Consider the following 16,888-nt stretch of genomic DNA (forward strand, 5'->3'; position numbering starts at 1 on the left):
CCTCTACTTCTTCTTCTTCTACCTCTACTTCTTTTTCTTCTACCTCTACTTCTTCTTCTTCCTCTACTTCTTCTTCTTCTTCCTCTACTTCTTCTTCTTCTTCCTCTACTTCTTCTTCTTCTACCCATGGATGTATAATAAGAAGCTTCTAATTCAATGTACCTTCCCGCAAAATATTGGACAAAAGAAAGTCGGCTAGTAGTGTCAACTAAATCCATAGTATTAGAACAAAAGTGATTTAAACGAGGTAAATTACGAATGTATGTTCTCAATCGCCAAGTGTGGGATTGAATATTAAATTAGTTTAGATTAGATTTATTGTCCCCAGGGGGAAATTCATTTCCACAGCTCTGTGAAAACAAGATGAAATCGACAAAAAACAAGACAACTACAGATAGCACCACACATGATGCTTACCTGTTATTATTTAGGGCTGCCTGTATGGATCAGGTTTTTGCCAAAGCGAGCCCTTTAATAATAATAATATGTTATTATATAAACCGTATTGGTACAATGAGCGACATCTAGTGACGGATTTTTAATCTGTGTCTGTCCATTTGGTGTAGTATTTGATCCAATATTACATTTGGTTTATATATTAGTCACTTTCTTATGGAATGCCAGGTTTTAGGTCTTGGTTTGAACATTCAATCCTGAAAATAAAAAAAAACAGATTAATTTGTCTTTAATCCTGACATGACTAGAGTAGATAGTAAGTAAATAAATCTGTATAGGAAGACGAGTTAAGGGATAGAGGAGAAAAGGTTATGGTATAATTACAGAGCCTGTCCATTTATAAATTGAGGAAATCAATGTTAGTCTGTTAACGTGACTAACAAAGTGCAGGCATCTAATAATGTACTATCTATTATTAAAGATCAGAGGAAAAGAACAGAATGAGAGGGGTCAATCCAGAATACAAATAAAGAAGCAAAGAGATTGTAGAGCAGTGAGAATGAAAAAAACTTGGTGTGTCAATTCATTACATTGCCAGTATTTTTCGTTGTTGTGAAAAAAAAAGTCGCCCCCTAGGATTTTTGAACAGCCCCCTCAGTCATTTCAGCCTGGAAAGACTTCATGTGTTTCGCAAGAACGTGACTGACACGATAAGATGCTATGGTAGCAGCCTTGCTCTTGTTGTTGGGCCTGGTGAAAATGGACTGCTGTGCATTTAGCTGTCCTTTCAGGCCCCTCCCCTTTTGGGAGCGTAGGGCAGAATTAGGAGGGAATTCCGTCGTAAATGCCGCTCCTAAATTACCCTTCTTCGATAAAGCCACGCTCGCATTGCAGATGAGACAGATGGACTTTGAATTGGAATAGATACAAAAATAATCATCCTCCCACTCGGAGTGAAAATTATATATGTTTGGCTTTTTTGCTTCTGCCATAATTGCGGTCTTGTGTGTGTGCGGACTGGCACTCCTGTTGACACGGACAACGTCAGCGAAATAGTGCCCACTGCCCACCAGCCACGCCCCGACACATGGGGTCACGCCGGCCAATCACAAAGCTTTGATGCGTTCAAGTGCATTATTCTGGCACAGGAAGATTATGTTATAGGACATTAACGATAAAACTGAATATTGCTCTTCTATTTTTAGACACATATCGCGATCGACTGGGAATCTCCCCGCGATCGACCGGTCGATCGCGATCGACTGGTTGGGCACCCCTGTTCTAGATCATTTCTTTAAACCGCTGACCCCCTACCTCACTGTTCTTCCTCGCAGACTGGCCTGTAGCGTGCTTAGAATAGAGAATTAACAACTACAAATGTAAAGTACAAATAAAATGAAAAATATGATATCAGATATAAACAATATAAACAGTATAACAATTCTGGAGTAGGTATATTAAGTTAATTCTACGTAGGTTGCCTAAATGGCCATTCCATATTTGGCTGTCATTACTGAATTCTCAATACAAAACCAACTTTTTGATTAAGTAAAGAAAAACCCATTTGTTCCCTTTTGTAGGTTGTTAACATGTCTACCACTGACTTGAAGAGCTGTAGTAGTAACAGGAACATATGCTTACACTACAGTAGCATTGACACACTTTTAAAACAACTGTCAAATGTGTTGTTCAGTAGCTGAGGCTGGTTGAAGACTCAGTTCCTCAACACACACACATTCTGAATATACATTTAACTGTTGGAGTATAATTTTGGAGTGTAGAAGGTTCACACTTTTCTTTGTTTCAGTTTCTTCTCTCTGTTTCTGTACCTTGTTCTCTTTCGTTGGGTATTTCTGACTGTCTCTTTTTCTTCATGATGTTTTCAGGCCTCCTGTCCCAAGCTGACGACTCACTGCTCAGATATCCAAGAAGTCCGTCGTTGCAACCGGCTGGAGATGCCTGACAACTTAAACACATTTGTTTTAAAGGTATGTACAGGCTTTTAACTTAAAGCAAATAAATAAGGACTCCTTCGGCCCTACCGTGTTGTTGACATACACATTTGCTTTGAACTCGAACCCTCAATTCAACATGAAGAGCAAAACAGGACAATCTTTGTGTCATATCATTTCATAACAAAACTCACCAAACGGTCTTCATTTAGACTTTGTTGGTTTATTCTCTTCCCAAACCTTGTCTCTTGAGTTTAAACACTCACCACCTTGTGGGTTCAAAGTCACAGCAAGTGTTTACATGAGGGGGAAAACTCAAAACATCCACAGAACACTTCTTACATCGCCGATCACTACTCAGACATCCATCCACATCCTCCATTGTATCACCAAAATACAGTATAGCCACAAAAAAAGCCTGTAAGAAATGTGTAATCTACTTTACAGAGATAACAGTAAGTATTTGATAGCAATTTTTTTTCTCAGAAATACTTTTATTAGATTTTTTAAGACAATCAAACATTACACATTTACACATTCATCCCTTCCCCAAGATCAGACCTGAAAACATGTACATGACATTTCTGGAGTAAAAAAGAAAAGAAAAGAGAGTAGCTGGGAGTCTGGGACAAAAGACAGAATAATGGAAAAAGAAACAACAATAAATATATGAATACAAATAGTGGTAGTAATGTTAATAATGACAGTGATAATAATACTAGACAGTACAGTCAGAATTCTGCAGGGGTACACCATCAGCATGACTTCTGAAGTGTTTAGGAATGGTCCCCATACCTTATGGAACGTACTGCTTGAGCCACAGACTGAGTAACGGATATTTTTTAGTGTAAGACACATTGGGTAATTTAACCACTGAGAATGGGTGGGCGGGACGGCATCTTTCCACCTTGGTTTTGATCGTAGTTTTACACATCAATAATGGAAAGTGTGCTTACTTTCCCCCCATGTTAGTAGCCGGACTTTTGCTGAAAACAAATTAGCCTTCTATTAAAGGAAATGGGTAAATAAAAATACCTGGCTACTTTTGCGTAATCAAAAAAGCAACATGAAGCCTGCTGCCAGTGCATGTAAAGCACTTTTTATGCGTCTCGGCCATTTCTTGAACTTCGGTGTCTGTGTAATATGGATGGTATGTTTGAAAGCTTCTTTGTCTCTGCAGGTTAATCGAGGTAGTCTGATTTTTGAGACGGACAACGACCAGCTGGTCAGCTCCTGGACCACAGAGCTAAAAGAATGTATCAGCAACAGGTGAGACACACTTAAAAAAACAAGGACTTCAATACTTGTCATTACCTGAAGCTGATTTTCTCCATTTTGAATATTTCAACTTTTTTGAGCGGTGTGAGCCGAACTCATGACTCGAGTTCCAACTTATTTTGTAACCACAAATTAGTGGTTTTATTACATCACTTTTTCCGACCGAAATGTTAGTCATGAAATAATAATTGAGGTCACTTGTGTTAGCAGAAAAAAGATTCAGCGTTGTGTGTGAGCTTTTGGGATTGACAGACTGGAGCAACTTTGAGTCTTGTAAATATTCCTGGAAATAATAATTCATCAAACTCAGCAGTCAACTTCATATTTACACTCAGCCGGTGAACTAACACATCTTCTGGGGGAGTATTATGATCAACATTGTGCAATCAGGTAAAGTTGTTGAACATGACTTTTAAAGTTATTAAAGTCAGGAAAGAAGTTAACATTTAGAAATGTAGAAATTCAAGGTTGAGATGTTTTTTCAAAGGAGCCCATAAGTTGAGAATTTGGGGCAAATATCTTTGTTTAGGGATTCTCATATTAATGCTGTTGTACAGAGGCATACTGCACGAATACTATTATTTTCAGTGTGACAACATCTATCTTTTATCAGAAGAAATTAGGATTCAACCCAAAAAATGTGACCTTCTGTTTCAGAGGATACTCGTCTGTCTGTGTGTTTTGCGTGCGTGCGTGATTGTGTGTGTGTGTGTGTCTGTGAAAGGAAGTGTGGGGGAGGTCTGAGACTTGGGAGAATCTCAGGACCTTTCTCATTTCTGCAGATGTCTGTAATGCTCTTACACACACACACACACACACACACACACACACACACACACACACACACACACACACACACACACACACACACACACACACACACACACACACACACACACACACACACACACACACACACACACACACACACACACACACACACACACACACACACACACACACACACGTAGTCAGCGGTACAGTAAGTGAACACTCATCAAGTGTGGAGGTGAAGTCAGAGTTCACTCTGGAATTCACTGTTTGTTCAGATACTTCATAAAGTAAACATATGCAGGAATGTATTCAAGTGTGGGTGTGTGGGTGTGCGTTAGACCAGCCAATAATGCATTTCACATGATTACATAACATGATACTTATTGATACATGTGTTTCTTTCATCCTGAACGGGAGATTCTTTGATGAACAAACTTTGTTTTTGAGACATTTTACTAAATTACCTCAACCCTAGTTTGGCATTTTTGTATGGGAACACTTCTCAGCCAGCATGTACCCCAACACCAATGCATCTGTAATAACCTAATATAGGGCCAAATATGTGTCGTTTTTAATCTTCTAATCTGACCTTTAAAAGTCTCTTTCAACCCACTTTAGTACTGATTATCATGCATCCTTTGTCCGCATATGAACTGTCACATTCCAACTAGTCTTTTAACTTCATTAAACTGAATGCTTGTCAAAATCATTTATATCCACAGTCAGGACAATTTTGAGTCAAAAAACGCAGCCCTCTCTTGTGTTGGTTTAGACTAGAGCCTGTCTGTAGACACCTTTTCAAACAACGCTCACACAATGGCCACTTTACACAGGGATGTACCAGGTGTGCAGTCAATCCTCCTTTTCTTTCTTCACACACTTACTTACATCACACTGTGCGCGTACAACTGGGTACAACACCCTGAATGCCCTTGGAGAAACGATAGGCCTTTCTCAGCGCATGTCCCAGCAGGAAAAGCACAGACAGGTGTTTCTGTTTCAGGGTCCTCATATTGTGTGTGCTGCTATGGCTCACTGGGACCCTTGAATAGAACAGAGCCATCATTATAAGTAACACCTGTGCTTTTCCTGTCACACACTTTGTGGAAAAAAGGCCTGTTGCCCAAAAGCGTACGCCCTCACCCCAAATCGAGGCTATAAACCAAGAGAGTCAGTGTGTACCGGATGTGGGAGGTGTAGCATTGCTGACTGGCTGAGATGTCCACTCTGCAAAATCTCCTCACTTTGCAATAATAATAAAACGTGAGCTGATTCTCACAAAGATAGAAGAACAAGACCCCACAAGAGTGAGGAGAAAGGAGGCATGTCTTCCTGTTATTCAGAGCAAACTCAAGTCAGCATTTTAGCAGGATCTGCTCAGGCTTCCCCCTTTAACCTTCTGTGTGTGTGTGTGTGTGTGTGTGTGTGTGTGTGTGTGTGTGTGTGTGTGTGTTGTGTGTGTGTGTGTGTGTGTGTGTGTGTGTGTGTGTGTGTGTGTGTCAGAAGAACAGTAAGTCTTAGTTCAGATGTGAACTGCCTCACTTCCTGTCTGTGCCTGGTGACTTTGTGTTACTTCTGCCTGCTGTTCTTCCATGTTCACTAAACCCTCCACACACCACACACACACACACACACACACACACACACACACACACACACACACACACACACACACACACACACACACACACACAACACACACCTCTCTTTAATTTCCTACCCATATCTATTGCTTTCCCTCATCCTACTGAAAAGGAAAAGTGATATGTGTTGACATCAATAAAACGTCAACACATATCTTTTTCGGAGACACTGGTGTAATTACAGACGCTAAATGCAGCCTATTCAACTTGAATGTGTTTTCACCACACTTCTGAAAGAAGACACTGATCTCCCAGCACAAACAGAGCTGCAGCGCTCTTATAAGACAGATGGTGAAACCCAGATGGGAAACGATGCCTTAAAATGAAATGAAATAATCATGAAAGTGACCTATTTCCCCCCCAGGTGGTCCACAATGAGAACGACATGTGTTGATGCAGTGTGTGTGTAATCTGAATCTGTTTCTGTCCTCAGGTCAGGCAGTGTGGATCTGGAGCCTCTCCCCCCCCCATCAGACAGCTCGGCTCCAGCCAGTCACAGAGGGAGCTCAGAGTTAGGGAGTCAAAGTGAGTGGAAGGGGGGGGGGAGAGGAAACACTTCCTCCAACAATCACAGTGTTTGTGTGCTCATTTAAAAAAAAGTTATAACCCTGTAAGCCTCACGTTACCTTTGTAATTCTGAATGCAGTCTTCTAAAAAAATGCTTTTTTTAAGGACATTTCATAAACAACCGAAATATGTCATTTTGAATACCTCCATTCTTACTTTAATTGATTGTATCAGCAGCTGATTCCAGTTTCAGTTATTCAACAGCTTCATTTGACCCAGTGATTCCAAATCAATGCAGCATTTTTATTTTTAGAGTTTTTAGTCCAGCACTCTCCCTTTAGCTCCATTTTATTCTTTAACATCTCCTGAGGGAAATCTAGCTCTTTAGCCGCTCCACATGTCACTAACTTTCTCCATTTGCCGCTTGGTGCGAGCAGGAAGTGCACAGAAGGTTTTTATAGCTTATTTACTTGGAGCAGCTGCCTGTTGCGGCTGAAAACAACCCCGATTAGAGCTGAGGGACTGAAATGAAACTGTTGAGATGTGGGCCATCACATTCAATACAAATAACCCTGCTGAGTTAGAGTGGGTAAGGATTCATTGTAGGTTTGGCAACACGAAGGAAATCTTTCACATTACAGATAGTAATCATTTGATGATTTTCTTATATTAATAGAGTGGAACTACTTGAGCAGGTCTCCCTTGAAAAAGAGATCAATGATCTCAATGGGATTCATCTGTATAAGTAAAGGTTTGAAATGAAATGAGAGTGGTCCAGCTTTATGATAAATAAAGAATTTAACCATTTGTTTCTCTGTTCCATCCTCCAGGCCCCGTCACCTTCTCCTTGCCTGAGCAGGTCGTGCAGAAGGCCGACCACTTCCTGTTCTCCTACCCATGGTTCCACGGGCCCATCTCCAGGGTCAAGGCGGCCCACCTGGTGCAGAGCTCCGGCCCGGAGGGTCACGGGGTGTTTCTGGTCCGTCAGAGCGAGACACGGAGAGGAGACTACGTCCTCACCTTCAACTACCAGGGGAAGGCCAAGGTACGTCTCACTGAGGCTCGCAGCCGAGGTGGTTCCCCGATAAAATGTAGCAATATATACCCAAACCCACATTGTTCCTTTTTTTTTTGCCCTGAATGCGTCAAACTAGTAACCACCTCATTTCCTAACACTGGTAAATGCTTACATGAGGAAGCCTTATGCAGACGTACCTCTAATAGTAAAGACATTAAAGGTCCTCTGTTATACTGTTTTTCATCAATATGTTATAGGTCTCAGATATATACAAAACATGTCTCTGAAGAGTTTGGCTCCAAATACCAAACAGATTATGCATGAATCCCCTCTGTTTCAGCCCTGTTTCAAAAGTGCTGATTCTCTGTCTGTTACTTTAGATGAAAATAAGGAGACACTCCCCACGCCCCTCTGAGAGAGATTTGGTTATAAAGAACACAATGGTGCTCTAGGAGGAGATTCAGGTGATAAGGTGGGGGGTGGGGTGTTACCTTGGTTGGTGATTGGCTAATGGTTACACAAGCCAACAAATCGTTATGACATCATAAAGTGGCCAAAATCTGATCAGCTCATTTTCAGACAGGTTTTTATTTAAATGGTTGGGACAAAAAGAGAGAGAATCTTTTCCCTGAAACGTTCAGAATCTCTTTACACAGAGGGGACACATGTTGATGTATAGAAGACATGAAAAGGTGGGTTTTGCATAATAGGTGACCTTTAAGCTCATTCTCAGTATAAAAACAGTGTGAAATGTATCTTTTCTTGATGTCTTCCCTTCCTCACGTCTGTGTCCCTGCAGCACCTGCGCCTCTCCCTGACAGAGTGGGGTCAGTGCAGGGTCCAGCACCTGCGCTTCCCCTCTGTGATGGACATGCTCAGTCACTTCCGCCTCTTCCCCATCCCGCTGGAGTGCGGAGCCGCCGGCGCCGTCACTCTGTCCAGCTTCGTGGTGGCGGGCTCCAGCCCCCCGTCACAGGGTGAGACCCCCATCCAGCTCTCAGAGATCACAACTTTTTCAGAGAGATATGACTGAGTTTTTATGTTTACATCAACATGTTTAAAACAACTTGGGTTCTATTGTTTATGGGATAACATTGCATGTACAGAAGTTACTGCCAGGAGGTTGTAACATGGTCACTTGGCGACAACAAAGTTCAGTAGGGTAGGAAACATTGTTTCACATTGGTGAAACAAGTATACATTGCTATGTATTAAAGGCGTCACAATGTGAAAACACAAGCAAGTTAACTCATCACAAAACTCTTCAAAATGACAACAAGTTAATAGAAAAATAAGAAATGACTAGCTGTAGTCACCTTGTCTTTCTCTTCCAGGTATGTTTCTGCGTGTTGATACTAAAATGTCTTTCCCTCTTTGTGTTCTCCCTCAGGCCAGCTCTCGGGCGCCCTCCTGGTCCCGTTCTCTCTGCACCGCTGGAGCTCCGAGCCCAGCCTGGCTCACTGCAGCCAGCCGCGCTCCTCCTGCTCTCCCAGCCCCCGGGCCGCCGCCCAGCCCCCGGGCCGCCACTCCACCCGCATCAACCCCGCCCCGGACCCTCCTCCGTCAGCCCCGGCTCTGCTTCTCCGGAGTGAATCTGTGGGGAGGAGACCCCTGCTCCGCCACCCCCACCTCCCTCAGCGGGACTCAGACTACGAGCTGGAGCCAGAGCGGGGGCGCAAGAGGGCGATAGACAACCAGTACATGTTGCTCTGACAACCAGTACATGTTGCTCTGACAACCAGTACATGTTGCTCTGACAACCGCCAACAGCTCCGCCGCCACGACAGATTATTCTTACCGGACATTTTGACTGGCAGGTTTTGAATTTACCGTTTTTAAATACCAGCTAAAAACCGGTAACTACCGGCTAACGGAAACTCTGATACACACATCTGATCCCCCCCCACCCGGCTGCACATGTCATGTGTGAGACTCTCAGAGAGCGCAGGATGCCCACAGCAGACTCTTTGCTGAGCTTCAAGACTTTGTCTGATGTCAACACACACACACACACACACACACACACACACACACACACACACACACACACACACACACACACACACACACACACACACACACACACACACACACACACACACACAAGGTCTGTGCTGGCAGTGTGCTTACCAGTGTCTGACCCTCACAGCCTCCACCCAGTGTCCACAGTGAATGTATTTTTGGGAGTTTTATAAAAGTGCCGAGTATTATGACTATTCTCGTTTTCTTGATGTTGAGGTTCAGTGTGAGAGCGGTGGGGGGGTGGGGGGCACATGTGTAGCTGTCCCCCAGCTCATTCCACACACAGAGCTTTGTGTACAAACACAGAAATGAGAAAGCACTCTCATTTCAGAGTGCCTACATGTTATATTAGATATTCCTCTTTTTGCGCATTATTTCATATTTAAGTGCACAACGCTTTCAGTGCACTTTGACAACAATGTGTATTTTGTATACACAGATTCTTTTATAGAAAAAAATAAAAAAAACATTAAAAAGGGGAAAAGTCAGGTGGGAAGCTGTTACTTTGAAGTGCTTCCATCACTTCAGCCCGTCGCTGAGGCAGAGACAGAACCAGGAATTATTCTACATCAACTTTCATCAGCACTGCTTTTATTGTGTGTTCATGTGGGAGGAGTCGAGGTGTCCATCAGCACTGATCTGGAGTCTGTCCCAATACTCACTGCTAGGTTTGCCAAAATACCATCTGTAGTGTCACATGTTACATGTCCAGCACCAAGGCCTTGTGTACGCAGCATTATCTTCTGAGTAAGCACAAAGTGTCACATGGTCTCACAGAGATAAGTCCTGCCACAAAAAGTACATTTAATGATATAAATACAATAATATAATTTATATATTTTTTTCTATAACCCTGTATTAATTTGATGAATTCAAACACTTGATACAAAGTTATCTTTTATGATATTTCATTTTTACAATGGTGGGAGAGGAGCCATCAGGAGAAGAGTAATCCATCTCTGTTCCTTATCTTTTCTCCTGACGGCAACACGATGTGGCCAAAATATTTGTGTAATATAATAGAATTGTAGTATATTATTTGGCACAACGCACCCTCCACTCTTACTCAAAATACATTTAACTAAAAGTGTTACGAATTATTAATGAGGCTCAATAAGTATTCTGCCCCTCCAAAATGAACCTTGGCACTCCCAAGGTATCTTTTTTGATTTGGAAAAATGCGCCCCAAATAAAACATCAACTTGAAAAGCTTCACTCCACAGAGCGGGAAAGTTGGAAACACTCCGCAAGATCAAAACAGAGAGTTAATCCTCCACCATCAGAGCCCATTTCTATCAGATGAGTCCCACATTCAGAACAAATGAAACAGACTGCAGGTCAGATATTATCTCAGCTAACATGCTAACATTAATCTCACTTTAAAGCAGCTAACGCGATGCAGCTCCTGTCATATTGCCTCTGTCGATTTTAACATTTATTTTCTTACAACTTTCTAAGGCAAATCTTGATTCTTGGGCGAGTTTCCAACTCTATTTTTTTACACTCATAGCATTAAATATTTTTCCTAGTATTTTTCTGTACCAGTTCAAAACGGCAGCAGGCGGATAAACACGATATTTTTATACACGTTTTAATAAAAGTGGTTTCAGTGAGGGAGGTTTGGTTTCAGCTCAGGTGTGCATTGTATTGTCAAGAGCTGACATACTACATTTTTATTTAAAGGAATCCAAAAGATGAAGTGGTTACCAAAGCAAACAGCTGATTTTCTTAGTGACCCATTGGTTTATCTCAGTGTGTCCGTCTTGAGATCAACCTTTGTAGATCAGTTTCAGTTACCTGTTGTCTCTCCTCTCAAAAAACACAAAAATATCCCATAAACAGTGAGCAGTCGTTTTGACACACACCAAAAATGTTCTGTAATTTGGTTTCAACACCTGAAGCTTCACTTCCTTTAGCGACGGGATGCTTTAGGGAAATATGTTGTCTGTTTTCTAACCTTGCTTTAACACTAACTTTAGCAGTTGTTTAAGATGTACCTTCAGTGAACGTATGCCTAATGTGTGGGTAAGACCCATCTTATCTGCCCTTCTTCTCAGTGTAGTTTCCTTTCCTTAAAGAAGAGAAATGCCTAAATGCAACCACATTTCCTCATGAACACAACCGCAATAGGTCAGCTTCGTCTACCAAAGGAACATTTTGGCAATGGTTTTGTAGTTCTCTTATATGTATCATCTTGATCAAGACTGACATATTTTAAGTGTTTATAAGGGGAACAAAAACAAGGATGTTTTTGGCAAAAGTACGGTTGATCTTCCTGCCTCTATGTGCCCAAGTCTAAACAAATCCCTCATCACCTCTCTGTTTTATCTCTGATAAAGGAAAGCAACGGTAACAATAACTATTTTGACTATCAGTCCCCTCTATTTGCTGATATTTTTTTTATTCTAAAGGAAGAATGACTGTGCCTTTGCCAGAAAGCTGCTGTTGCTTTCCCCTTTTGTGAAAGCTCAGGGTGTGATGTGGGGCAGAACTTGTGTAGTGCAATATCTGAGACGCCCAATGTTTCACACCTTTGTATGTATGAAAGACGAGATCAGAGATGACTGGATTAAGAATTCAATGTTTGCACCTGCTTATAGACTGAGGAGAACATATTAGATAAATGCCAAAGTCCCAGAAAGAAATGCTATATTTAAAACCAGGACTACCGCATGTTTCTACCGTTTTTTGGCTTTTCCTTCTGTGTCATGGTTTAATTCAATTTGTCTGCAAGAATCGAGTTAGCACTTACAACAATCATGGTGTACCTCAGGTGTCTTTAATCCTCAACATGCGCTCCAGCAACACCTCTACTCTCTCCGGTGTTTGTTTTCAAATGTCCAGTTGTGTCCTCAATACTGTTTGTTAACTCAGCACTGTAAACATTCCAGCCCTAAAGCCCCCCCCCCCTCCCCCACAGCCACAACAGCTTTTCTGTCAATGTGTTTGCATCCCTTTCAGTTATAAGCATCTAAATTATATTAAATATATATATCAACTGTATATTTGACTTTTTGTAAAATAAACCTAACCATAAAAAGACTCATGATCAGTTTGGGATTTGTGTGTGTGCTCTTTCACATCTCTGTGTCCTTGTTATTCAGAAGGAGGTGACGGATAAACTGTTTCATTACGCTGTGTTCCAGGTCAGCTGTTAGCCTCATGATAAGTGGATTTACTAAGTCAGAATCTAGATGGAACCAAAATATGATGTCCTCTCCATTGAGTCAAATAAGATCAAATAATCAAATAAGATTAGAAGATATAACGCAAGCCTCACTTTCCGTGACATTACATCGTTTATGTGCTGAGGTGGGAGAAGTACTTAGATCATGTACTTTAGTAAAAGTATAAGTACAGTACCAGAGTGTAGGAATACTCTGTTACAAGTAAAAGTCCTGCATTCAAAGTATTAGCATCAAAATATACATATATATAAGTACTCATTCTGCAGATTAGCCCATCTCAGAATAATATATATTAAATATTTTGATTATAATTATTGATGCAGTAAAGTGTTATCAAAGCTGGTAAAGGTGCAGCTAGTTTGAATGACTTGGTATACTGTGAATGTTAGGTTTTGAATTTACTCCAGGTGGAACTGAAGTCTTATTTAAGTGTTGATTATATTTCACAACCTTAATCCAAATCTGTTTAGTAGCTACTGGTATTCAATACATGTAGTGGAGTAAAAGTACAACATGTACCTCTGAATTGTAGTGGAGTAGAAGTATAAAGTAGCATAACATGGAAATAGGCTACTCAAAGTACAAGTACCCCAAAAAGTACAGTACTTGACTGAATCTACTAAGTTACTATCGCCACTGTTTATATGTAATTGCTTGTGTGTTGCAAAAGGATCTAACGCTGCGTCCACACTACAGCGTCGACAGCTTCAAACACAGTTTCCAACGCGTCTGCGTTGCGTTGCCGCGTCTGATGTGTCGGTCGCGAACGAGCCGGCTCAAAGAGCCGGCTCTTTTAAGTGAACGACGGGAGCCGGCTCTCGCCCGCGAACGAGCCATTTTTGCGGAGGGATTTAGATCGGCATGAAGGCACATTGTGCAATGTGCACATTATCCCGCTTATTACATGGCCACATTCTCAACAAAGTAACGACATGACTCCCAATATTAATGGAAATGCTTTTATGGATTTAGAAAATGATTTTATTGATTTAAAAAATAGTTGTATGTATTGATTTAAATTGACATGCATCCGCTAAGAAAAGTAGTCCATTGTTACTGTTTGAACTAACGTAGCAACGGCAGGAACTGCTTCGATAGTGTTTTTGAGGAGCTTTTTGATTACAGATTTGAAAACATCGTTGCTTGCTTTAAAAGTAGCATAATTCATTATGTCAAACCTTGGAAAGTATCTAGATATGCCTGCCCTAATGCCAAAGTAACTGGCAACTGAATATGTGTCGCCGTTTGATGTCTATGTCTGGACCGCTGCGTAAAAAGGAGGGTTTCTGCCCCGTTCTTCTCTTCTTACTTCTATAAGAATAAAACACGGAGATCTCTTTTTCTCCCCCTCTTCTGACAGCCCAGCAGCTGATCTAAAGCACGCTCCCCTCTCCTGCAGGGGGGCGTGGTCAGCTGCAGCTCACAGAATCAGCCCCCTGCAAAAACAGCGCTGGAAAGAGCAAATAGAGCGAAATGAGGCATGGCTAAAATGCAGGATCTTTTTGGTATTTTGAAAAAAAAAATATAATTATATACTTTATATAGGTCGATACAGTAGCCCCTTTTTTAAAATAGTTTTTTATAGGTGTTGCTGTCTGTTTTGCGTAGCGTGGTTCTACAAGCAAGTCAATGCATTTATTGGGTGGTATCAGAGAGTTGCACGGGTCTGTAAATGCAATGAAAACAATTGGCCACAGCAAATCATTTATATATGTAATTTTTACTTTTGAATACTTCAGTACAAAGGATGTATTGAATAATTTAAGTGATATATGTGTACACATATAAATCATTAGTCAAAACAGGGCTACATTTGATTTAATTAAAAGGTATAATATGTGGTAAACTGAAGAGCCGTTTGGGAGCCGAAAGAGCCGGCTCTTCTTGGTGAGCCGAGCCAAATGATCCGGCTCACCAAGAAGAGCCGGAATTCCCATCAAGTGCCCATTCACTTTGAATGGGGTGACGTCACGTTGCCTCGCTTTTCGCCGAACTGAATTGTGGGTAGCATAGCGGTCCGTCTCCGCCGTCTCCGGCGTTCACGGCCCGTCCACACAGCGGCGTGCGTTGAAGCTTCCAACGCTTCTGCCCATTCACTTTGAATGGGGTGACGTCACTTTTAGCCGATCTGCATTTTGGGAAGCGACGTCAGCCCATTCACTTTGAATGGGGTAACGTCACTTTTAGTCGAACTGCATTTTGGGAAGCGACGTGGAGCGTTGCGGACGGAGGCGTCAGCCAATGAAATCCCGTTTATGCAAATCTGCCAGTACAAGCGCTAGCCAATCAAACCGCGTGTATGCTGGGAGAGCCAGACCGCAGTTCATTTCCTCATATGCCAAAAAATGGAGGAGAAAATAATCGTAGCGGTAGTGAATCACCTGGTGCTTTATGATCAGTCTCTGTTCACCTACCGGGATACAAACCGGAGGAGCCAGGCATGGAGGGAGGTGGCAGAGACAGTGGGTGAAACTGGTAGGTTTTCGCCTGTTTGGGGAGTTTATATCCAGTGTACTTAGTTTGAATGGACAGCTAGCAGGCATAGACAGTATTTAGCCAGCATGGAATGTTGCGTAAAATAGCACCATAGGCATTAATGTCATAAATGTTCATCATATAAAGTGTGACATGTAAAACCTTTTATGCAATTGACAGGAGAGATTAATGTGATTGGTTGTTGGTCGCGTGAACTCCCCAAGCTCAAGACACGCCCACCGCCAACGCACGCCGCCGTGTGTAGGGGCCACTCACTAGCCTTTTCAACCACATCTAACAGTGTCGCTCTTCGTCATGTGACTTCAGTGTGAGAAGTGGATGATGATGCAGTAAAAGCTCCAGGAAAAGGTAGTAAAAGTACTCCTGCCACAAAACAGCTTTTAATGGACTAAGCGTGTTTTCTGCTCTAAATTCTTACCAAAATGTATGAATGCTTGTGACAGTGGCATTGAAAATACGACAGTGCCTATGTTCATTGTATATATAAACCAGATAGAAACACATGAAATACCCACAATGCAAAGCAACCACAGTAAGCCATTCAGTTTTTAAAACTTTTTAATTTTTTTTGCTCATTTTTTAAATTATTTATATTATCTACAAAGTAAAAGTTTTAACTTAAAAGTTACATAAGGGTCAGGTGAGAAGTGGGATCTGATCACCTCAGCCATTATAATTTCATAAATAACTCTCCTCCTGTCCTCTGGGCTGCTGAAACGAGTTTATTTCACAGGAAGCTTCTCGTCATGTCTCGTTTTTAGTTTGGTTAGAAACCTGTCATGTCGTCTGGAAACAAAACGCAGCACATAGCAGCAGCAATAAACAGTATTAGAAGATTAATACTGTCTAAAAAGTTGGAAGATATATTTTTTTCAGAACAAGGTGCAGACAAAATACAAGTTCCAGTGGAATTTCTTCTTCACTCTCACTGATTAGTTTCTCTCATTCTCTCGTTCACCTTCTTACTTGGCAAGCTGACTCAAGTTGCAATGTGGGGCCCCTGGAAGTGTAAGTGTGTGTGTGTTTGCAGATGTCTGTTAACAAGGGCTAAATAAGAGCAGACTAGCCAGTTAAACTCTGGTTTGTTAAAACATGTCACCGCATCAACCTGTTAACGTTCTCTTATTGCCTAGTCAGGGGGGGAGGTGGGGAGGGGGGGGGGGAGGTGGGGAGGGGGGAGGGGAGGGAGGTGGGAGGGGAGGGAGGGGAGGGGGAGTTGGGAGGGAGGGAGGGGGAGTTGGGGGAGAGAAAAGCTGATGTGAAGCAAGTCTGGTGAAGATGAGAGAGGAGAGGGCTCTGGTTTTCTTCATCGCGGGGTTATGGAGGCTCTGGTTGAGAAGCGCGTGGCTCGCTGGCGCCCCCCTCTGTCTACAGCTGCTGCTGATGGTGAGCTTGCACTGCAGGGACGAGACAAAATGGGGGAAATGCTATTCATAGAGTTCACAATTATACAGTCAAGACTTTGGTCTGGGCGATATGTAGCTGCAGTTGTTGGCTCCTCTATGACAGGGGTGTCAAACTCAAGACCTAATTTGATGTGGCCCGCAAGAGCTTGCAAAGAATATAATACGTTTATTATATGGTTACATGCCGCTTTACAAAAGCACGTTGCCA

The 16,888-nt window shown here is 42.0% G+C and overlaps 2 protein-coding genes across 2 annotated transcripts in view; one reads left to right on the top strand and one right to left on the bottom strand.

Annotated features, from left to right (window-relative positions):
• Window positions 1–258: 258 nt before the first annotated feature.
• Window positions 259–12,633, top strand: sh2b3 (SH2B adaptor protein 3). Its single transcript, XM_034234856.1, has 7 exons — window positions 259–279; window positions 2,283–2,384; window positions 3,529–3,617; window positions 6,477–6,568; window positions 7,381–7,595; window positions 8,368–8,545; window positions 8,959–12,633. Exons 1-7 carry the CDS (start codon window positions 259–261, stop codon window positions 9,279–9,281), a joined length of 1,020 nt encoding a protein of 339 aa, XP_034090747.1. The 3' UTR covers window positions 9,282–12,633.
• Window positions 12,634–15,814: 3,181 nt separating this feature from the next.
• atxn2 (ataxin 2) overlaps window positions 15,815–16,888 on the bottom strand; it is a 34,533-nt gene continuing 33,459 nt past the window's right edge. Inside the window, 1 exon segment of the mRNA XM_034234926.1 lies at window positions 15,815–16,671. Within this exon segment, the coding sequence (XP_034090817.1) occupies window positions 16,643–16,671 (29 nt within the window). The 3' untranslated portion in view covers window positions 15,815–16,642.

The sequence above is a fragment of the Gymnodraco acuticeps genome, unplaced genomic scaffold (assembly GCF_902827175.1).
Source record: "Gymnodraco acuticeps unplaced genomic scaffold, fGymAcu1.1, whole genome shotgun sequence".
NCBI classification, from domain to species: Eukaryota; Metazoa; Chordata; class Actinopteri; order Perciformes; family Bathydraconidae; genus Gymnodraco; species Gymnodraco acuticeps.